Below are 24,471 nucleotides of genomic sequence, written 5' to 3'. Positions count from 1 at the left end.
TACAATGGTTTACATTGAATTGCATGCCATTTAGCTACACAAGTCATCCAGTATTTATTAATTATTGATATTCTAATATCGATCTAGTTCACTGCAGTGTGCAGCAAGTGTCTCATAGCATCCGCTGAGCGAACGCGCAGAGTAACGTTATAACATAACTTTCAACACACTCAAATGTATTTTTAGTATTATATGATTATTTAAGTGATAAAACGTAAGTGTAACAAAGTTAAAGTTCAGGGGAAAAGGAGGCGGACGTTCAATGTAACTTTAAATTGTCCCAGGTCCTCTCTCGTTCTTCACTGTAGTCACTCTTTCTTATATCCTTCCGAAGCTCCTCCATGAGACTCCAGACCAGTGTCTCTCATTAGCATTCGCTTCACTATAGTTTTGAATAAGTGACCTCTGTCTGCGAAATTTACATACAGTACTGTGTCTTTAAAAAAAAAAAAATCATTACCAGCCTCACCTTACTTCATTAGATATCGATTTGCTTTGTACAGTTGCAGTCACATCATAAACATCTGCTATGTTTAGTTTCAATGTCTAAGTGAAACTAAAAATAGCAATGGCCAGTGACATCAAATGCATTTATTGAGGTATATTTCTGTAGTATGTTTCAGAGTTAGCCTAAGTGTCAACATTTCCTCAGATGGACAAGCAGGTATTGAAATAGGTCACATGCTCTTTTGCATTTACCTCATAAATATGCAAATGACGCAGTGTTTACACATGTACAGTGTGGCATCTTGAAATTTGAACACAATTTCAGTAGTGTGAAAAATGGAACAAGTTCAATAATTTGTGAAAAAATCTCAGAAGAGAAGCTGCCGGAATATTAATTTCTGTGCATTAGTTCTCCGATACACATTGCAACAAATACATTTCTCTAATAGCTATTTTGTTAGCCTATTTAAAAGGTAGAAGTATAATATGCTGACTTTTTCCCCTCACAGAAACTGCTTGAAGAGATTGAGAAAAACAAAGAGAAAGTTGATGAGTGTCAGAAATATGCCAAAGCTTACATTGATACAATCAAGGTAAGAGAGAATTATAGAGACATGTGTATGTACAAGAAGACGTATCTTGTGCTTACAAAGGCTGCATTTCTTTGAATGCAGGAAAAACGATTGTGAAATATCATTACAGTTTTCTATTTGAATATATTTTAAAATGTAATTTATTCTTGTGATCAAAGCTGAAATTACAGCATCATTACTCCTCATCAGCATCCTTCAGAAATCATTCCATTATACTGTATCACTGTTTCCACAAAAATATGAAGCAGCAACTGTTTTCAACACACAAAAGGAAATGTTATGCAAATCAGCATATTAGAATGATTTCTGAAGGATCATGTGACACTGAAGGGTAATGATGCTGAAAATGATAGATTTTTGTTTTTGTTGTTGGAATGCTACAATCTTTTTTTTTTCAGGATTATGAACTACAATTGGTTGCCTACAAAGCTCAGGTAGAACCTCTGACTTCTCCTTTGAAGAAAACCAAGATGGAGTCAGCCTCTGATAACATAATTCAAGAGGTTGGAAAACGCTCATAGATCAGTTCATTCTAGAGATGCACCGATTACAATTTTCTAGGCCGATTCCGATTTCCGATTTTTCTTGAGTTTGACCTGCCGATACCGATTTTAGCCGATTCCGATTTCCTTTTTTTAAACCACTTTACAGCACACACAAATATTTACTTTCTATCTTCTCTTTAATATAACATTTTGCATAGAAATTTTTTTTAACAGATAATCGCTATAAAATAGGACTATATAAATTACTCCTGGTGTGGGAAATTCACACACATATAAAGTGCAGTGTTATGGAAGAACCATTTCCTTTTCAAATCCAATATCCAACTAAAACAATTTGATATATTTAGCAAACTAAACTTTTGTATGAAAACAGGTAATGGCAATAAAATAATATATAAATAACAAATAAAAATAAAATAAATATAGCCTACCCTTGCAGTATATATTTCTCAACACACACACACACACACACACACACACACACACACACACACACACACACACACACACACAGACAGGCCTATTGCAATCACTTGTACATCAATGGCAAGTTATATTTCTCAAACAGTTTTTCTCTCTGACACATGTCCAGCCAGGCTAAACAGGACAAGTGGAGCATGTGCAGGGAAACGATTGGGAATAAAAAAGTTATTTTCTATAAATATTTTTTAGTCTTAATTTTCTTTTCTGACATAGCCTGGCTACTTCAGTTCTTGTTAAAACACACCAGATGTGCAAATTCTGTGCATTTTGGGCACTTTTGGAGTGAAATCATATTTATTTTGTCCATCAAAAGTATGCTTTCACTTTAATTGAGCGCGAGCAGAATAGACTCGGCGCTGAAACCCGCGCTTCACTGTTGCTCACGCGACGCTCCTGCTCGACGCTCACGCGCTGCTCCGGCTCCCGGTGTGAATGCACTCATTGATTAACATGCACGCCGAAAAAAAAAAAAACCCCGCTGCTCACGCTTGCGGTGTGAAACGGTCGTAATTCACGAGGTTTCCTACATGTGTGTTCCGTGTGCACGTGTGATGCTGATGTTGCCGATGTTAATCATGCGGCGCCAGAGTGCATTTGACCGGCATAAATCGGATTATGTCAGACTGACCGGCCGGTCGCCGATCATGGCCGATCACGTGAAAATCGGCCGATTCCGGTCACCAGCCGATCAATCGGTCCATCTCTATTCTAATTCATACATTTGTATTATCTGATTACTATGTTTGCATAGATTCCTATGGTGTTTTATCATTTTAAATGCGCAATTATGTTATCATCTGAATGATCAAAATGCTTTATCTTTTTCATCATAGTATGTAACTCTGAGAACTCGCTATAGTGAACTGATGACGCTGACCAGTCAGTACATCAAGTTCATCACAGACTCGCAGCGGCGCTTGGAGGACGAGGAGGTGCGTGACACCAAGGGACCCTATTCACACCAGACTAACTCAACACACTAATATTAACCAACTCAACCAACCACTCATTAAAAAATCATCTAGATATACTTAATGTATGGGTGACTCGACATTTATTCTGTCATTTTGGAAACAAAAGCTGTATGTGACAAACAGAAGTAAGTTACAGGTAGAATAAGTCTTGCTAAAAAAAACAAGCATTAAGAATCACATTACCTGTCAAGGACATTGTCTATACACATTTCTCTTACAAAAAGTTAGAAAAGCTTGATTAATTTGCAGATACTTTAAAAAAAAAAAAATTTATATAAAGCTCCAACAATTACCAGCAGCTGTTTAGGTATTTTTACATATTTGAACAGAGCAGAATATGTTATATTTGAACGTCAGACAGTGTCTGATACACACTAGGGAAAGCAAGTTGTATGAGGCTGACTTTTCCTATATGCTTTTCTCTTCTCTCACTACTGTATGTCTTTCAAACCCTAACCTTTGGTTTCTTTGCTTTTCCTAACTGCTTGCCAGTGCTTTGTCTTGATGATTGCTTGAACTTTTTTGGGCTCTAAAGAGGTAAAACTTTTCACTACGCTCTAGTAATTTCATACCCATATTCCAATATCCCTCTTCATGAATATTCTGAATTTCCTCCCATCAAGCTTATATGATTTAGCCTTTCTCTGTAAATGTTATTGTACTTTTGTTCATTGTAGTTTTCTGATTCTCATAGCTACAGTAGTCAACATTTGAAGTGGATCAAAACCTTTCATCAAAGTTATGAATTTTGAACAATACCCGGTCTTGCCTTAGGACAACTTTGATGAACTTTTTTGATCCACTTCAAATGTTGACTACTGTATATTCTCTTAGCTATTGCTATCCTCTTAGAGTCAGTGTAAGTAAATTTATTCGAGAATCAGATTCCTACTGCCCTTTTTTTATTTTTCAAAGTAATTTAAAATGTTTTTCTTTTATTACTAACCTCTGCTCTTTATCTGTGGATCTGAACCTGCTTGTCTGCCTGAATCATTGCTTTTAACATCTACAACTTACTTTCCATTGCTAACGGTGGAGTACTTGCTTGCACTATTGGTATTTAGTTGTTCTGTTCATCTCACCATTTGGTCTGGCCACCAAATCAAGATACCTTAATGATGATATATCTTTAGAACATTTTTTGTTAACACTCTTAAAGCTGTATTAATTGTGTGCTCAGTTTTCATCCAGTCATCTAGTTTATAACAACAGCATATTGATTGCATACTATTAGACAGTTTTTTCTGGAATCACTTTGTTTAACTGGAATGCAGTAAATAGTTTTCAGAGTGCTACCATAGCATGTCATGAGAGTGTAGTGTTTTAAAGCAATGTCTTGTGTCTCCATACATTAATTATATCATAATTGACTTCTTTTTTTTTAACCCCATTTGTCATGTTTGCATCTAAACCTGTTTTCCTTTGAGCTAAACAAAAACCTTAACACTAAAAGAATTAGTTCACTGAAATAATGAAAAATTCTGTCATCATTTGCTCACCCTCATGTTATTGCAAACCACGTCTTTCTTGCTTCCATGGGACAAAAAGGAGGCTTTTCGATAATGATAGTTTTTTTTTTTTTAGCCATGCAATTTCAAAGAATGGTATTTGAAGCTTTCAAACTTCAAAAGTGACGAAGCACGATGACAGTCGTCCATACAACTTCTGTGCTGTTTTCCGAGTTTTCTGAAGATGTACGTATGTAATAGCTTCAGAAGACTTAGAATATAATGCAAGTCACATGGGCCACTTTTATGATACTTTCATGGTGCTTTTTCGTCATTTTGGAGCTTGACTTCTCTAGTTTTCATTATGTTGAAAAGAGTGGCTTGAAAAGATATTCTCAAAAAAAATCACCTTTTGTGTTCCACGGAGGAAAGTAATAATGTAATAATAATATAATAGAAAGTCACACAGGTTTGGAATGACAGAGCTAATAAATGATGACAGCATTTTCATTTTTTTGGTAAACTAAATCTTTTAACACCCTGCCATGCTTGATCCTGATCATAATTTTCTTTACCATTTACTTCCACTAATACAGAAAGCTGCTGAGAAACTTAAAGCAGAAGAGAGGAAAAAAATGGCTGAGATGCAGGCAGAGTTAGAGAAACAGAAGCAGCTAGCTGAAGCTCATGCCAAGGCCATTGCCAAAGCGGAGAAAGAGGCACAGGAGCTCAAGCTCATGATGCAAGAGGAGGTTAGCAAACGAGAGATTGTTGCTGTGGATGCTGAAAGGCAAAAGCAGAACATCCAGCTGGAGCTGCATGAGCTCAAAAACCTCTCCGAACAACAGATCAAATCAAAAAGTCAACAAGTGGAGGAGGCTCTGCAAAGCCGGTCCAAAATAGAGCAAGAGATCCACATCATAAGACTTCAGTTGGAAACTACAGTAAAGCAGAAGTCCACTGCAGAGGACGAGGTGAGGCAGCTTAGAGACAAGGCTGCAGAGGCGGAGAGACTTCGCAAAGTTGCTCAGGAGGAGGCTGAGAAACTTCGTAAGCAAGTTAATGAGGAGACCCAGAAGAAGCGGATGGCGGAGGAAGAGTTGAAGCTTAAGTCTGAAGCAGAGAAAGAGGCTGCCAGGCAGAAGCAGAAAGCCCTGGATGACCTTGAGAAGTTCAAGATGCAGGCTGAGGAGGCAGAGAGACACATGAAGCAGGCTGAGATTGAGAAAGAACGACAAATCAAGGTCGCTCAAGAGGTAGCTCAGAAAAGTGCCACTGCTGAGCTGCAGAGTAAGCGCATGTCCTTTGTCGAGAAGACATCCAAACTCGAGGAGTCACTCCGAGAAAAGCACGGAACTGTCATTCAACTGCAGGAGGAGGCAGAACGCCTCAAAAAGCAACAGGAAGAGGCAGACAAGGGAAGGGAAGAGGCTGAGTGCGAGCTTGAAAAATGGAGGCAAAAAGCCAATGAAGCCCTTCGTCTAAGGCTCCAGGCAGAGGAAGAGGCCCACAAAAAGAGTCTTGCACAGGAAGAGGCCGAAAAACAGAAAGATGATGCTGAGCGCGAGGCCAAAAAACGGGCCAAAGCTGAAGAGTCTGCCCTGAAACAGAAAGACATGGCTGAGCAAGAACTTGAGCGGCAGAGGAAGATGGCAGAGAGCACAGCACAACAGAAGCTTTCAGCAGAGCATGAGCTGATCCGCTTGAAAGCTGATTTTGATCATGCCGAGCAACAGAGATCTCTGCTTGATGATGAACTGTACCGTCTTAAGAATGAGGTCAGTGCTGCAGAGCAGCAGCGGAAGCAGCTTGAAGATGAGCTTTCCAAAGTTCGAAGTGAAATGGACATTCTTTTGCTGCTGAAATCTAAGGCTGAAAAGGATAGCATGTCTACCACTGAAAAGAGTAAACAACTCTTGGAAGCTGAAGCTGCTAAACTGAGGGATCTTGCAGATGAAGCAGCCAAGCTCCGTGCCATTGCTGAAGAGGCAAAGAGGCAGAGGCAAGTGGCTGAGGAGGAAGCTGCAAGGCAGAGAGCAGAAGCAGAGAGAATTCTCAAAGAAAAACTCACTGCCATTAATGAGGCCACTCGCTTGAAGACTGAAGCAGAGATAGCTCTTAAAGAAAAGGAGGCTGAAAATGAACGCTTGAGAAGGAATGCTGAGGTTGAGGCTTACCAGAGAAAGGCTCTTGAAGATCAGGCAAGCCAGCACAAGCAAGACATTGAGCAGAAGATCGACCAGCTCAAGAAATCCTCTGAAATGGAATTAGAAAGACAAAAATCAATTGTGGATGACACTCTTAAACAGAAAAGAATAGTTGAAGAGGAGATACGTATCTTGAAACTTAATTTTGAGAAGGCTTCATCTGGCAAGCTTGATTTGGAGCTTGAACTGAATAAGCTGAAGAATATTGCTGAGGAAACACACCAAAGCAAACTACGAGCTGAGGAGGAAGCCGAGAAGCTACGTAAGCTTGCCCTTGAAGAAGAAAACAGAAGAAGGGAGGCTGAAGAAAAACTGAAAAAGATTACTGCCGCAGAACAGGAGGCAGGTCGACAGCGCCAAGTTGCCCAAGAAGAAGTGGAGCGTCTCAAAAAGAAAGCAGATGAGGCCAGAAAGCAGAGGGAAGATGCTGATAAAGAAGCTGAGAGGCAAATACATGCTGCCAACGAGGCTGCTGAGAAAGCAATTACAGCTGAACAGCAAGTTCAAAGCGTTCTTGTTCAACAGAAAGAGGACAGCATGGTACATAAAAGGCTCAAGGAGGAGTTTGAGAAAGCTAAAAAGCTTGCCCAAGAAGCAGAAAAGGCCAAACAAAAGGCAGAGAAAGAGGCTGCCCTCCTCCGCCATCAAGCTGAAGATGCAGAGCGTCAGCGTCAGGCTGCCGAGGTTGAGGCAAACAATCAGGCCAAAGCCCAAGAAGAGGCTGAGAGGCTCAGAAAAGAGGCAGAGCTAGAGGCAGAAAAGCGAGCCCAGGCTGAGACAGCAGCGCTGAAACAAAAACAGCTAGCTGATGAAGAGATGGCTAGGCACAAGAAACATGCAGAGCAGACACTTAAGCAGAAATCTCAGGTTGAGCAAGAGCTCACTAAAGTGAAACTGCGGTTGGATGAGACAGACAAACAAAAGACTCTCCTGGATGATGAGCTTCATCGCCTGAAGGACGAGGTTGGTGACGCTGTTAAACAGAAAGCCCAGGTAGAGGAGGAACTGTTCAAAGTCAAGATTCAAATGGAAGAGCTAATCAAACTTAAGCTCAGAATTGAAGAGGAGAATCAGCGTCTCATCCAGAAGGACAAAGATAATACTCAAACATTCTTGGCTGAGGAGGCTGAGAACATGAAAAAACTTGCTGAGGAGGCTGCCAGGCTCAGCATTGAGTCCCAGGAGGCTGCTCGCATGAGACATATTGCAGAGACTGACCTTGCAGAGCAAAGAGCACTTGCTGAAAAAATGCTTAAGGAAAAGATGCAAGCCATTCAGGAGGCGTCTAAACTTAGAGCTGAGGCAGAAATGCTACAGAGACAGAAAGACCTTGCTCAAGAGCAAGCCCAAAAGCTGCTTGAAGACAAACAAATGATGCAGCAACGGCTTGAGGAGGAAACTGAGGGCTTCCAAAAATCATTGGAGGCTGAACGCAGGAGACAGTTGGAGATTACAGCTGAGGCAGAGAAACTTAGACTTCAAGTTTCACAGCTCAGTGATGCACAGACTAGAGCTGAGAAGGAAGCCAAGAAATTCAAGATGCAGGCAGATGAGATTAGTGCCCGACTTCATGAGACCGAGCTTTCCACCAAAGAGAAATTGACTGTTGTTGAAAAATTGGAAATACAGAGATTGAGCAGTAACAAAGAAGCAGATGACTTGCGCAAAGCCATTGCTGATCTTGAGAATGAGAAGGCAAAATTGAAAAAAGAGGCTGAAGAGTTACAGAAAAAGTCCAAAGAGGTATTGTGTTAAAGATGGCATAAATTGCAGCTTATGTCATTGTTAACCCTCTTTCTAAAAACTAACATTGCTTTTTTTTTTACAAATATGTTCCTTTATTTAATTATAATCCATAATGCTTTCTCATTAATCTTAAAATTGACATTTACATCATTGAAAATTATTTGTCCGAAATGTTTTTCAGCATTGTTTTAACGTTGTTCATTGTTTCTTCTTTTACAGATGGCGAATGCTCAGCAAGAACAAATTAAACAGGAGAAAACTATTCTTCAGCAGACATTTATGTCAGAAAAGGAGATGCTTTTGAAGAAGGAAAAACAAATTGAGGATGAAAAGAAGAGGTTAGAGAGCCAATTTGAAGAAGAGGTCAAAAAGTCACAAGCCCTGAAAGATGAACAGGAACGTCAAAGAAAACAAATGGAGGATGAAAAGATGAAACTTAAGGCCACTATGGATTCTGCTCTGATGAAACAGAAAGCAGCTGAAAAAGAGATGCTCAACAAGCAGAAAGAGATGCAAGAACTTGAGAGGAAAAAGCTTGAACAAGAAAGAATGCTTGCTGAGGAAAACCAGCAACTGCGCGAGAAACTTCAGCAGCTTGAGGTTGCTCAGAAACTCACCCAGGACATTCACATCCAGACCGAATACAAAAAAGTCCTCAATGGTCAAAGTATTTCTGATGAAGCTGACGGCCCAAATGGTTTCTCTGCATTATCATTCGATGGCATCCGTGAGAAAGTACCTGCAAGTAGACTTTTTGACATAGGACTTTTAAGCAAAATGGATTATGATAAGCTCCAGAGTGGTGACACCACAAGCCAAGAACTCAGCAAGACAGAAAAACTTAAAACAGTTCTTAAGGGCAAGAACTGCATTGGTGGCCTCCTTGTTCATCCAAATAAAAAAATGCCCATCTATCAAGCCATCAAGGAGAAGAAGATTGCTCCTGGGACAGGGCTAGTCCTGCTGGAGGCACAGGCCGCTTCTGGATACATAATTGACCCAATTAAAAACAAGAAACTCTCTGTCAATGAGGCAGTTAAAGAGGGTCTAATTGGACCTGAACTTCATAACAAGATGCTGTCTGCAGAGAGAGCTGTCACTGGTTACAAGGATCCATACACAGAGGCAAAGATCTCCCTCTTTGAAGCTATGAAGAAGGGTCTCATTGGGGAGGATCATGCCATCAGATTGCTTGAGGCTCAGATAGCAACAGGTGGCATTATTGATCCAGTCAACAGTCATCGTGTGCCAACTGAACTGGCCTATAAGCAGGGTCAGTTCGATGCAGCCACCAATAAAATTCTACAAAATCCAACAGATGATGTCAAGGGATTCTATGATCCAAACACCCAAGAAAATCTGACCTACCACCAGCTAATAGTAAGGTGTGTCACTGATCCAGAAACAGGACTGCTTCTTTTGCCCATCTCTGAGGAGGCTGCTCTAAATGCCAGAATATTCACAGATGAAGAAACAAGGGATGTCTTTGACAAGACAACTGTGTCTGTGCCATTTGGAAGGTTTAAAGGAAAGACTGTGACCATCTGGGAAATTATAAACTCAGAGTACTTCACCGAGGATCAGAAAAAAGATCTTATCCGTCAATACAAAACTGGAAAAATTACAGTTGAAAAGATCATCAAAATTGTTCTAACTGTGGCAGAGGAAAAAGAGAAAAAGAATGAGCTTGCCTTCGAAGGCCTGAGAGCACCTGTACCTGCTACAAAACTTCTTGAATCCAAGGTTATTGACAAAGACCTCTATAACAAATTGCAGAAAGGACAACTGCTGGTAAAAGATGTGTCTGAGATGGAGCATGTGCGCAATGCTTTGAAAGGCACTAACTGCATTGCAGGAGTAATTATTGACTCAACCAAACAAACAATGTCCTTATATGATGCGATGAAAAGAGACATGATGAGACCTGGGCCTGCTCTTAATCTCTTGGAAGCACAAGCTGCTACAGGATATGTCGTAGATCCTATTAAAAACCAAAAACTTACAGTAGATGAGGCTGTAAAAGCAGGTGTTGTCGGTCCAGAGCTTCATGAAAAACTACTGTCTGCAGAGAGAGCTGTCACAGGCTTCAAAGATCCTTACACTGGAAAAACAATTTCTCTGTTTGAGGCTATGAAGAAAGATCTGATCATGAAGGACCAGGGATTTCGGCTGCTTGACGCACAACTGGCTACTGGAGGCATCGTTGATCCTGTTCAAAGTCACCGTATTCCGCATGACATTGCCTGCATGAAGGGCAGTTTTGATGATGCAACCCACAAGATTTTGACCAGCCCAACTGATGACGTTAAAGGATATTTTGACCCAAACACTCAGGAATATGTCACTTATCTGCAGCTTTATAAAAGATGTGTCACTGACAAAAAGACTGGCCTTCAGCTTCTTCCTTTGTCTGAGCAAGCCATCAATGCCAAGGAGGAGTTGAAATATACTGATGACCAGACCAAAGACTCAATGACTCAGGCAACTGTTGAAGTTCAGAGTGGACATTTAAAAGGGAGAAAAGTTACCATATGGGAGCTCATTAACTCGGATTATCTCACTGAGGAGCAAAGACTTGACTTAATAAGGCAATACAGATCTGGGAAAATGACAATTGAGAAAATTACAAAGATTTTAATTGTAATTGTCACTGAGAAAGATGCCAAGAAACAAGAAGAGGGCTACTTTAAGGGACTAAGGGCACCAGTTCCTGCCAAGTCATTATTTGACTCCAAAATCATTGACAAGTCTACCTATGATTTGCTGGAACAAGGTAAAAAGACTCCAAAAGAGGTCAGCAAAAACACTTCAGTCAACAAGTATCTCCAAGGCTCTGAGAGCATTGCTGGAGTTTACCTTGAGCCTACAAAAGAGAAAGTCAGCATCTACCAAGCAATGAGAAAGAAATTCCTCAGACAAAAAACAGGTATCGCTTTGCTTGAAGCTCAAGCTGCTACAGGATTCATTGTGGATCCATCAAGAAATGAATGTCTTACTGTGGATGATGCAGTTAAAGCAGGCCTTGTTGGTCCGGAGCTTCATGAGAAACTTCTCTCTGCTGAAAAAGCTGTCACTGGATATAAAGACCCATTCACTGGCAATAAAATCTCCCTGTATCAAGCCATGGAGAAAGATCTTATCCTCAAAGAACATGCCATGCCACTCTTGGAGGCACAGTTGGCCGCAGGTGGAGTTATTGATCCAGTAAACAGTCATCGTATTCCTGTTGAAATTGCTATTCACCGTGGCTATGTTACCCAACAGCTGGCCAGCAGCATTGCTGAAAGCAAGTACTTCTCTGACCCTGCATCTGATGAGAACATATCATACAAACAGTTAAAAGACAAGTGTATGGCAGATCCTGACACAGGTTTAAATCTACTAAAGCTCTCCAAACCACAGGCCCCAACAGTTGTGGAGAAGACATACCTTTACAGTGAAGAACAAACTCAGAGTGATCTAACCACTACCCAGGTTGATCTACCCATTGAAGGTCAGGGCTCAATGTCTCTCTGGGATGTCATGAATTCAAATCTACTACCTGAGGAGCAAAGGTCTCAGCTTCTGGAAGAATATCGTTCTGGCAACATAACAAAGGAACGGATGATAATCATTATAATTGAGATTCTGGAGCAGAGAGAAATAATTAAAGGGGGGAACATCCAAACAGGCAGCACAAGAAGACGTCAAATTACTATTGAAGATCTCTACAATGCCCGCATCATTGACCTTGAGACCTACAACCTGTTGAAGAAAGAGAAAAAGACTATGCGTGATGTCATGGAGATGCAAAGTGTTAAGCAGTACTTGTATGGAACTGGTAGCGTTTCTGGTGTGGTGACTGATTCAAATGCCAAAATCAGCATTTATCAAGCAATGAAGAGAGAGATGATTAAGCCAGACATTGCAATTGGTCTCTTGGAGGCTCAAGCAGCCACTGGATTCATCATTGATCCTGTTAGGAATGAAATGCTCACTGTAGATGAAGCAGTCCGCAAAGGTGTAGTGGGCCCAGAAATTCATGATAAGCTCTTGTCTGCAGAGAGAGCAGTAACTGGTTATAAGGATCCATATAGTGGAAAGGTTGTCTCCCTCTTCCAAGCAATGAAAAAGGACCTTGTGTCCGAGGACTATGCCCTAAGGCTACTTGAAGCTCAAACAGCAACAGGTGGTATTATTGATCCAGAATATAACTTCCACCTGCCAACAGAGATTGCCACACAACGTGGATATATTAACAAAGAGACTTATGAAAAGCTGTCCGATGAGGTTAAAGGATACGTTGATCCATTGACTGATGAAAAGCTTTCATATGCTCAGCTTTTGAAAAGATGCAAGGTTGACAAAGATGGGCTATATCTGTTGTCTCTAGCAGACAGAAGGCTGCTCTTCAAAGGTCTCAGAAAAGAAATAACAATAGAGGAGTTATATCGCTCAAAAATCATTGATGAACAAACAGTCAGCGAACTTAATGAAGGGCTACTAACAGTGGATGAGGTGAGCAATAGATTGCGGAAATATCTTCAGGGCTCAAGCTGTATTGCTGGCGTGCATGTGGAGTCTACTAAAGACCGTCTATCTATCTACCAAGCCATGAAAAAGAACATGATCAGGCCAGGTACTGCTTTTGAGTTGCTGGAAGCACAAGCAGCCACAGGTTATATCATTGACCCTATCAAGAACCTCAAGTTAACAGTAAATGAATCAATTAAGATGGGAATTGTCGGCCCAGAGTTCAAAGACAAGCTCCTGTCTGCTGAGAGGGCTGTGACTGGCTATAGAGATCCTTATACAGGCAAAATGATCTCACTGTTCCAGGCAATGAAAAAGGGCCTGATTTTGAGAGACCATGGAATTCGTCTTCTTGAAGCCCAGATTGCTACTGGAGGTATTATTGACCCAGAGCAGAGTCACCGCTTGCCAGTCGAAGTTGCCTACAACCGAGGGTTTTTCGATGAGGAAATGAACGAGATCCTCAGTGACCCAACGGATGACACCAAGGGCTTCTTTGACCCGAACACAGAAGAGAATCTGACCTACCTGCAGCTGATGGAAAGATGTATTGTAGACCCAGACACAGGTCTTGTGCTCTTGCTTCTTAAAGAAAAGAAACGCGAGAAACCGTCTTCTACCAAATCCTCCGTTCGCAAACGCAGAGTTGTCATTGTGGATCCCGATTCAGGCAAAGAGATGTCTGTGTATGAAGCCTACCGCAAAGGGCTAATTGACCATCAGACTTACCTTGAACTTTCAGAGCAAGAGTGTGAATGGGAAGAAATCACAATGACATCATCAGAAGGGGTTGAAAAGTCTATACTCATTGACCGAAGATCAGGTCGACAGTATGACATTGAGGACGCTATTGCAAGAGGCCTCATTGACCAGAGTGCAATCGACCAGTACCGCTCCGGCACCCTTTCTATCACAGAATTTGCTGATATGTTATCTGGAAACATGAGTGGTTTTCGTTCCCGTTCCTCTTCCTTTGGATCCACCTCCTCTTATCCAATGAGCCCCGTACCTACCATCAAAACTCCTGCAACTGTATGGAATGATCCATCTGAGGAGACAGGTCCTGTGGCTGGAATACTTGATACAGATAGCCTAGAAAAAGTTTCAGTCACTGAAGCCATGCGCAGGAACTTAGTGGATTCTATAACTGGCCAGAGACTGTTGGAGGCACAAGCTTGTACTGGTGGCATAATAGACCCATCTACAGGAGACAAATTCCCAGTTGCTGAGGCGACAGAGAAGGGTCTTATAGATAAGATAATGGTCGACAGACTCAACTTAGCCCAGAAAGCTTTCCATGGATTTGACGATCCTCGCACTAAAGTCAAAATGTCTGCTGCTCAGGCTCTCAAGAAAGGCTGGCTTTATTATGAGGCAGGACAGCGTTTCCTGGAGGTGCAGTATCTTACCGGTGGCCTTATTGAGCCAGAGGCTGAGGCACGTATCTCCTTAGAGGAGGCAATCAGGAAAGGTTCTATTGATGGTCGTACAGCCCAAAAGCTCAGAGATGTGAGTGGTTACACAAAATATCTTACATGTCCCAAAACCAAACTGAAGATCTCCTACAAAGATGCCATGGACAGAAGCATGGTTGAAGAGGGATCTGGCCTTAGGCTTCTGGAAGCTTCATCAACATCCAGTAAAGGCCTCTACAGTCCCTACAATGTCAGTGGTGCTGCATCTGCCTCTGGATCTCGGACTGGGTCCAGAACAGGCTCTAGGTCAGGTTCAAGAAGAGGCAGCATTGATGCTACTGGCTCTGGATTCAGCTTGAACTTCTCATCATCATCATATACTTCCTCCAATTACAACCGCAGATTTTAAAGCTGGACCCCACGTGGTCCTGCAGCTTTCATATCAATGCTGACTCTATACACTACAGTTACATAATACACAGAAATTAATTAGACAAAAAAGAATGACTTTTTTCCGCTTTGCATGTGTTTGGAATAGGAAAATGCATTCCAAAAACTACCAGTATCATTTTTTTTTCTGGCAATGGTTAAGTTTCCATTTTATGTAGTTTGGATGCTTACGAACTATTAATTACCTGGTTAGCTTTATTCATAGTTCAAGTTATTTCATTTAGGTCTATTTCAGTTTATACAGATATCTTATGTATTTTGAAAGCGGTATTTTTATTTTCTTATTTTATACTTAAATACAGCATCTAAATTCAGGAGATGTTAACATACTGCAAGATACTTTCAGCATTTTGGAGATTTAAAAAAAAATCCAACTCAGATTAGACCGTATTTAATATTGCTTACATTGAGTCTATTTCTACTTATTATTTTAGAAAATTCTTTTAATACTTCGGTTTATGGATAATGTACCAGAAAATATACCAAGTTTTACAAAAAAGAAATTAGATTAACAAAGAGTGTGGTTATTTTTACATATTTGTATAGATTTAAAAGAGATATATGAGAGCAAATAAAAGTTGCAGCTTGTTTCATGGAATGTAAAAACAAAACACTATACCTATGCATAAACACTAAAGGAGGAGCAATCAACTTGTGCAAAAGGCAATATTTATGTCCCCTAAAACTGGAGCTTTCTGTTATGAAAGCCTATTTTTCATTTACTGGATCCAGTCCCTCTCCAAAGTCCTTTGCAAAAGAACTCATTACTCCTGACTGACAGTTAATGAGTCCTCAAGGCCCAGATTCATGTCAGTCCTCCACTGATGTGTTATCCAATGAAGATTTCAGATGTCTCAGGTGTCTGATCCATTCCTCACTCATAACATCTGGACAGATCTGGATGAAATGTATTGTAAGTTGAACTAAATTTACATTTATTGCAGCCGCCTCGTAATGACCACGCTGATTTTATTTGTCTCAAAGCCTTTCTTACTCTGTTCTGTCACAGTGCTTTTTTAAACAGATAGATGATGTTTCTGCTATCTTGAGCAGCTGCTTATGTTTGCTTTTCCTAAGGATTTATTGACAGCATTCAGCCATACAATAGTTGTGCTTGTGCATTTATAGTTTGTGTTTTGTCATGTTTTCCCCCCCACAGAGATCATCAGTTACTAGATATGGACTTGATGATGCCACACATTTGGTCTTGGATCACAAGATAAATGATGCTCATCAGCAGCCCACATCCTTAGACATCCAGGTAGTTTATTATACGTTCACATTCACTACCTCTTTATGAGGGTTTGTTTTTGCATTGTACCAAGTATATTTTAGTTTCCCTTCATTCACCTATTTTGTTGCGTTTTTTTGTCATTTTGTTGCTTCATAGTATATTTTTAATGTTTTTAGATCCTTACTGAGGGTTTCCTTCTTCCATTGCATCCGCCATTTGCATGAAGACACTAGAGGCTAGGGCTACCTTGAAGTTTGCCTTGGATATCACTGGGAGCTGGACTTTGGAGTTTACACAAAATAGTTCAAAACAACAAAAGAGTTGGATCCATTAATGTGGACTTTTTATGTAGAATCTCTTAAGTTCTACTGCCTACATTGTTTCTAGCCCCAAAATATGTTTTTAAATAAAACACTTGACTTAATGCATTAGATACACTACACATACTCTTGTGTTGCACTTCTCCAGAAGATTACACATTTACATAATACAGATAAATACAGATTGCATGATTGACTGAATGTATTTAGGCTCATTTGTTTTCGTTTTTTACATTTCCTGTGACAAACATTGTTTTAGTCACTTGTTGCCTCCCATGTATTTCTTTGCTTGTTTTTATATTATTATACTGTTGTGACTTTTGAAAGTACTTGACTTTTTTTCTTTCTTTCTTTCTTTCCTTTTTTGATGTTGTATATGTAAAATATGTTTGCATGTTTCACTAACTTGCTATAAAGTGTTCTGAAAAGATGAAGAATAGAATTTTGAATTATTACCAATATATGGAAGATTATATATGAGTAAAAGATGTATGAAATACTAACTGGTGGATGAACTATTTCCTTAAGAGATACTGGTAATAATAAAATGAGTTTTTAAAAATAACACAATACTTAAGTGTAAATAAATATATATTTGGAAAGATCAGTTCCCGTCTTGTAGAGTTTGTGTTTTCATTAATTGTCATAATTCACCATGACATTGCAGCAAATAACTGGTAAATAAGTAATCTAGAAGTAATCATGTATCAAAATACTGTGTCCTCTGGTGGTAGGGAAGTTGAATGACAGGCTCAGATGGCATTATGTTAAATCTGTAGGCTGAAAGACAGAACCCAGAGGGGGACACATTTATGGATGGACAGCCTTTCTGCCATTATGCTACCGACAGCCTCTCTGCTCTCCCTGCATTAACTGTGTCCGTGCCGTGCCTTTCTCCACACGATGACAGCTCTACGGTATGTTTTCAGATCAACAGAGAGGTATAGAATAACACTCGTGAAGTAAATATAATAAATATGTGCATGTAATAAGCGTGTGTTTGGTGTCCATCTGTTTCAGGAATCAGCTGCACCGAAGGGCAGACAATATGGGTAAACTAAACACAATGTTCATTTCCAATTTTATATTTTATTTTAATAATAAACCCCATATATATTTTCAAATAAATTCCACAAATGTATAGCATGACTGTAGGTCATGTCTATATTATATTATGTGTTTAAAATATATATATATATATAAGTACAATGTAAAAACATGTATGTACACAGTAAATTATTCATTTAAATGTTAGTACTTAGTTAAAGACACTTCTGTGGGACTATAAAATGTCTTGGATGCAATATGTGATTTAGTCGTATTTCTCTCTGTATTCTTGAAGGCATCAAGATTTGATAGTGAAATTGATTATACCTATATCGCTCAATTTCTTAAACAACGCCCCCTTTTCCTTGGTAAATACAGCAGAATGTTGTTGTCACGGTGTGGTGCAGGCAAAAGAAGACGAGGAGTCCAAAGTTTCAATGCAAAGTGTTTACTAACAATAATATAGCAGGCACTGACAGGTAGAAGGATCACACACACAACAAAGTAGAACGGACCAAGACTGACTGAACAGAAGGGAACTAATTACAAACAGATGCACATTGATTTGCAGAACACAGGTGAAACAGATGATGATGATTAACTAAACACAGGTGATGCAGATGAACTAAATGACAGTAACCATGGAAACAGATGAGTGGCGGGAAAACGGAACAAATGAAGACATGTGACTGACAACAAGACACACACAACTGTGACATTTGTAGTACATGCGTAATAGTCTCTGCTTCACTACAGGATATAAATAATCCTGTCAGATTTAATGAATGATTTTAACCAGAATGTTAAAGTCGAGTAATAATTATATCTTCTTTCCTACTATTAAAGCATATTCTCCCTTTGCCAATTTGTATTTTGGATATTGTAGGGGAAATTGTAGGTGTCTGTTTTTTTCCCCCCGTCCAACATTTCCTGCCAATTTTTATTCATGTGTTCTTTAATTCTTTCTTTTCCTTTTATCTCTGCTTTACTGAGTGGAATCTGTAACTCAACATTCATATATTTCATTGCTTATTTGGCCAGTTAGTCAACTATTTAGCCTATTCCACGGTGGCTTGTACAAACATGTAGGATTCTCAGGACTATACCCAATTTCTGAATTCTGAGCACATTTATAAGTATCTTATATATTAAATCTTGTCTTGATATTGACTACACACTTATTAAACAATTTAAAGGGATAGTTCACCCAAAAATAAAAATGATATTTTCAGATATTTTGAAGAATGTTGGTGACCAGACACTTGACGGTAGCCATTGACTTTTATTTATTTTTTCTACTATGGAAGTCAATTGCTGCCGTCAATTGTCTGGTTACCAACATTCTTCAAAATATCTTATTTTGTGTTCAACAGAAGAAAGAAAATCATGCAGGTTTGGAACAACTGATGTCATTCTGTAAATGAGAGTATTTTCATTTTTGGGTGAACTATCCCTTTAAAGCCGACAGAGCGCCTGAACAAATAACTGCGCTTATTGGCTTAACTTCCTCCACCCATTTTTTTAAACATGTGATTCCCCAGATGTTGGAGATTTAGATGCTTCGTGTGAACCTTTCTCGCTTGGTGTAACCATAGATATCGTATAATAAAGGCTATATGTCTCGTCCGCGCTGCTGGCCAATGGAGGTCGACATCCGCACGTGGCGGCCATCTTGTCACAGGCAGCTCGCTCACTCGTAACATTGTGTTTTAATGGTGCATGTACTTTTAAATAACCATAACTTGCTCAATTTTCTACCGATTTTCAAACAGTTTGGTTTGTTATAAACGTCAGAGATGTAGTTATGACACTGCATACATGAATAATTATAACATATATGTTCAAGCATTCAGAATTATAGCCATGTTAATAACGTTTGTAAGAAACCAAACCGTTTGTAAATCCGTCAAGATTTCAGCGAGATAAGAGGATTTGTGTTCATACTGATCACTCACCTTACATCAGAGCCTGCCTGTGACAAGATGGCCGAACGGTGATGCCGGAAGTGACTCCGCCGGAAGACATCTAGCCTTTATTATATGATATCTATGGGTGTAACACCTAACCTCTGCCACTCCCTCACCTACACGCTAGCCGGTGTGGTGACAAATCAGGTCCTCCCTTGAAATCGGGGCTGCGTTCAGCGCCGACAAAACGTTGCAGAACGTTTTTTAAACAGAAACGGTGATGCATTGAACGCACTGTTGTGATGACGCAAGAGTTGCAACTACGGCAGCTGAGAAGGCTTTTTGTGTTCTTTGTGAAGAATTTTCGGAGCCTGATGAAGTCGGTATAAATATGTTTAGTACTACAAAATATGCCCGATGTTACAGTTACTGCACTTGCCGCCCAGAACACAAGAGAACATCCCAATCGAGTGAAGGGATTTGTGGAAACTGAAATGGAAGCACGTACATCTTACCTAATAAAGACTAAAACACATCTATTATAGCCTCACATTCTTGTTGTTCATAATGTTTTATTAATACCCTGTATTTTCTTTCTCATTTTTAGGAAAAGCACTTTACATGCATTGTTTATTTCTATACCAAATGTCACACACTTGCAATGAAGCTAAAAATATAAACAACTGCATCATTATGTTGATATCCTATATTTTTACAATAATACTTACGACAAACATGTCTTCTAATATCCTCAGTTGTTGCGTATCGAACACATTTGTAAATTACTTCCATTGTGCGAGTTCTCTTTAATACCGTGTGCTTTATATACATGTTGCTGCTGATTGGACTGCAGTTCTGACACGCCCACCAAACAAGAGAAAACGCATCTCAAACCCCGTTGCACACCGGTGCACGCCGTTTCCAAGAAACATGACGTTCAACCCGGAAACCGTAGCAAAACGTTGCGCACCGTTGTGATCTTGAACGTGCCCCGGGTCTCTTAAGACCCCAAGCAATCCCATTGGCTCAGATTACTTTTGGGACTCTCTTAAGTGCCTGATTACAATTTCTAAAAAATCATGTTATGATAAATGCTGTTTGAACTATGCTATAATAATAATAATAATAATAATATGTTTATTTTCTATAGCGCCTTTCAAGAACCCAAGGTCGCTTCACAATGTAATACAAATAACAAACAAATAGCAAACAAACAACAAGCGAACAAATACAAAGGCCATCTGCAAAGGCCATAATGAGTTAGCTTATGTATTAGCATAGAATACAGATACTCGATTAGCCTGATAGCTTAGTTTATACACACATTTGCACTTACCCTACACTCCTGGACAAAAATTTAAAAATGGGCTTGGCCAAAAATGGCAACATATTTAGTGGTCTTTTAATGGTCTTTTCACAAATTACGGGTCAGGAAATTAGCAAGAACTGCACAAATGCTGTAGATAAAGTAACTTCGCCCAGAATAGCCTTCCCCTTTGTTTTCTTAAAATGTTTAAGCCGTGTGGGTAAATTTGCAGACAGGTTTTTACATGAAGAAGTGTCAGTGTTGTTTCACTCAATGTTGATGGCTTCAAACAGTTCATGAGTAGTTGAAAATGTCTCCCAGTTCGTCCAAATATTCACTATAGGGTTCAAATCATGACTCTGACCAGGCCAAAACATGAGCCTGATGGACTTGTTCTTAAGCCACTTTTTGGATGTCTTTGCAATTTGTGCAGTAGCATTGTCTTATTGAAAAATAACATCCGATCAATCCTCTTTAGGTAATAACGTGTCATTTGTGGCAAACAAGCCATTCTGTAATATTCTCCTGTACTCCAAAGCATTAAATGACTTTTCACAGTGAAGTAGCTCACCAATATCGGCAGCTAAAAAGCTCCTCACACAATGACAGTCTCTTCATGCTTCACTGTGGTAGAGATGCACATTATTATATTTCTCAGCAGATATTCGAAGACGACGCTCTGGAGCATCACCATGTTTCTTGTTTCATCATTCCACACACAACTTCCCATGTTCTGACAAAAACTTTATTCTGCATTTAATGTTTTTTCTGAGACAGCAATGGCTATTTAAGTAGTGCATTTGCTTAAATACTGCTAATTTACTGACCAATTTCTGGGCAAGACAATTAAAAGCTTAGTGTTTAGCCATTTTGGGCTTGGCCTTTTTTCTTTCTTTCTTTTTTTTTTTTTTTGTCCATGCAGGACATGTATTTAAAATCATTTTTAAAGCTCCAGTCCGTAACTTTTTTGGTTTAAAAATTATCCCAAAAATATTTTGAGCAACTACATAACCAGTCAGTGTTCAAAACTCTCTGCTTGCCGTAGCTCGATTCAAAACGGTAAGCTTGTAATAATGTTTTTAACTCCAGTGGTACTGGTGGATTTCCGCGGGAGATTCGGGCATGTCTTTGCGTCATTATGTCACATCTGTACACACACATCTGTCCACACACATCTGTACACATAAAGAAGAGTCTCGGCTAGTAGGCTATGAGTGTGAGGATGTTGGAGGTGGAGATTTATAGCCTTTTCTCACAGCACTTGATATAACTAAACTTATTAATTTGATGGCGGATCCAGAAAGGTTCAAACGACAATCACCAGCGACAACTAGAGATTCACCCGCTGTAAAATGCAAAAGACTTCTGACTTCGGAGTGGCTACAGAAAAAAGAGACTGCAACCGGCCCATGCGAAAACAAGGATAAATATCTGAAGGGCATTAAATGTAGTCACGCAATGCTGATGTTGAACATTAACAATTTGAGAACAAAGTATAATTTGCACGGTTTGACGTAATATGATATGCGATCGTTAGATTTAATCAGCGCGATTTACTGCAATGATTTTTTTCCCCTTAGTTGGTCAGAACAAAAGTGGATGTTACTTACTTGTTTCCAGTGAAAATTATTATGTTGGTCATGCTTCCAAAAAGTATAATCTGTGATTGTGAATGCCAGTATCCACACCGGCGGCGACTGACAGACACACACTCTCCTCAAACATTGTGTTCATCCGCGCTGTGCCGTGTCGAGGCACAACCCACATAAAGTTGATAATTCTGCGAATAACTGCAATTGCAGATTTCGAACAGAGATGGCGACAAAGAGGAAAAACTACGGACTGCAGCTTTAATGTAATTACGTGTTAAGTGTTTAATGTCCAAATATTTCAGTTATAAAAAGAATGTAATGATGTTCAATTATCCACTTAATAGTATATTATTACTACTAATAATATTAATGAACAGTTTATCATAAAGAAATTACGTTCAATTTGCACTATATAGTAAGCTATACATATATGAAACTTTACAAATATTAAGTGATCGTTGATAGAGACCCGATTTGTTATGACACATGAGCAACTTTTCTCTATTTACGGAAATGACGTGACACAGGCGAGTGATGTATGTGCACAATTTCCTGCAAAAACCATCCCAACAGGTCTAGAAAAAAAAACACGTTTGGAAAGAAGGATTGATGATGTATTGACTCATTATTTAAAGGGGACCTATAATGCAAAATTCACTTTTATATTGTTTTTGAACATATTTATGTGTCTGCTGTGTGTGTACACAACCACCCTAGCTAGCCACCAACATACCTAGTGTCTCAAAATAACCCGTTCAGGAATGTGCTCCAATGTGACATCACATTTTAATAGGCCCCGCCCATGACTAGCATGGAATCTGCCCTATTAGCTTGGCTCCTCCCCTGAGTGAGCTGTCCACAGTCCGCCATGTTTATCTCCTCGCCAGAGCATTTAACAGCAGCATTCAAGTAAGAAATGTATTCTTATTAAAGTTATTCAATCAAGAGCAGTGAGTGATTTTGTTTTCCTATTGTTGTTTGATTCATATTGCCGCCGCCGGCATATAGCAGTACGTACTGCTGTAAACTGCTGTCGCTTTAATACACAGATCTAATATACACATGCGATTTCTTTACTTGCTATTAAGGTTCACAGACACAACAGACTGTGTTTGTGTACTTTGTGTGTTTTTGACATAACCTTGTGTGTATTTGACAGTTTAAGTGCAATAAGACATGAAAGAGAAATTTGTTTAATGCTCACGGGACACGCTGTCTGACAGCCAGCTTTCTGTTTACGGGCTTCAGGTGTGTGTGCTCAGAAAACCATATATCAAAAGTTTAAACTGATATCCTGGCCAAATTTGCCCCTTGGCCTCTGTCCATCATGGCCTCCTAATCATCCCCATATATTGATTGGCTTCATCACTGTCTCCTCTTCCCTGGTAAGCTGGTGTGTGGTGGGCGTTCTGGCGCAATATGGCTGCCGTCGCATCATCCAGGTGATGCTGCACATTGGTGGTGGTTGAGGAGATTCCCCCCTTCAATGTAAAGCGCTTTGAGTACCCAGAAAAGCGCAATATAAATGTAACGAATTATTATAATTATTAATAATATGGCTTTAAAATGCATGCAAATAAACTATGGATCTATGAGACCGAACAATGACCGTCACCATGGTCTTATCCTGAAGGACGCCATTCTTCCGCCTATCCTCGAGACCTAATATCAACAATGTCAAGTGACTGACTTAGGGGTTGGCTATATAACATCTGGATGAACCAACCACTTCCTCTTGCCTGGAACGCTCATCCTGAGTGACAAGGGATGGTGACGGTCATCGTTTAGTCTCATAAATCCATAGTTATAGACATAACTTACGATCTATTTTGACCTTACTTAGACCATCACCACGGTCTTATCCTGGATGACTTATACCAGCAGGGTCACGAGGGACTAGTATCTTTGGGCGGACCCCAAAGAATTCGTATTTGTTACATTAATCCTATAAAATCTTGGAGTACTCCAAGAGGCTGCAGCATAGATGTCTGAGAGTGCTACCATGAGAAGAAGCCATGCTCCTGGTAGAGTGAGCAACCAGATCACCAGGGATAGGTAGATTCACCTACCTATGATTAACCAGTTTCCCTATCGGGATTAATAAAGATCAATCAATCAATCAATCAATCAATTCTGGTTGGAATAAGCTTGTGACATTGTATCCACTACCCAATGAGATAATTGTTGCTTAAACACAGGCTTGCCTGCACGTTTGCCTGCACACGGACGAGTGAGCTCAATGTATGTGTGCAATGCTCTAATAGGACATAGAGAAGAATCATCC

The 24,471-nt window shown here is 39.7% G+C and overlaps 2 protein-coding genes across 9 annotated transcripts in view; both read left to right on the top strand.

Annotated features, from left to right (window-relative positions):
• plecb (plectin b) overlaps positions 1 to 16,942 on the top strand; it is a 176,897-nt gene extending 159,955 nt beyond the window's left edge. For 7 of the 8 annotated variants that reach the window (XM_056258050.1, XM_056258041.1, XM_056258033.1 and 4 more), the window contains 8 exons: positions 957 to 1,040; positions 1,439 to 1,543; positions 2,863 to 2,961; positions 5,048 to 8,401; positions 8,624 to 15,694; positions 15,941 to 16,042; positions 16,192 to 16,413; positions 16,448 to 16,942. In XM_056258050.1, the coding sequence (XP_056114025.1) occupies positions 957 to 1,040; positions 1,439 to 1,543; positions 2,863 to 2,961; positions 5,048 to 8,401; positions 8,624 to 14,740 (9,759 nt within the window). In that variant the 3' untranslated portion in view covers positions 14,741 to 15,694; positions 15,941 to 16,042; positions 16,192 to 16,413; positions 16,448 to 16,942. The remainder of the gene's footprint in view (positions 1 to 956; positions 1,041 to 1,438; positions 1,544 to 2,862; positions 2,962 to 5,047; positions 8,402 to 8,623; positions 15,695 to 15,940; positions 16,043 to 16,191; positions 16,414 to 16,447) is intronic. The other variant, XM_056258071.1, reaches the window with a different exon arrangement.
• An 88-nt stretch (positions 16,943 to 17,030) lies between these two features.
• The window catches only part of macf1b (microtubule actin crosslinking factor 1b), a 74,073-nt gene continuing 66,632 nt past the window's right edge, over positions 17,031 to 24,471 (top strand). The window contains exons 1-2 of the mRNA XM_056258092.1: positions 17,031 to 17,252; positions 17,356 to 17,387. Coding sequence (XP_056114067.1) covers positions 17,148 to 17,252; positions 17,356 to 17,387 — 137 coding nt within the window. The 5' untranslated portion in view covers positions 17,031 to 17,147. The remainder of the gene's footprint in view (positions 17,253 to 17,355; positions 17,388 to 24,471) is intronic.

The sequence above is a fragment of the Rhinichthys klamathensis genome, unplaced genomic scaffold (genome assembly GCF_029890125.1).
Source record: "Rhinichthys klamathensis goyatoka isolate OS25496 unplaced genomic scaffold, OSU_Roscu_1.1 h1tg000006l_1, whole genome shotgun sequence".
NCBI classification, from domain to species: domain Eukaryota; kingdom Metazoa; phylum Chordata; class Actinopteri; order Cypriniformes; family Leuciscidae; genus Rhinichthys; species Rhinichthys klamathensis.
This window is presented reverse-complemented; position numbering and strand designations above follow the sequence as displayed.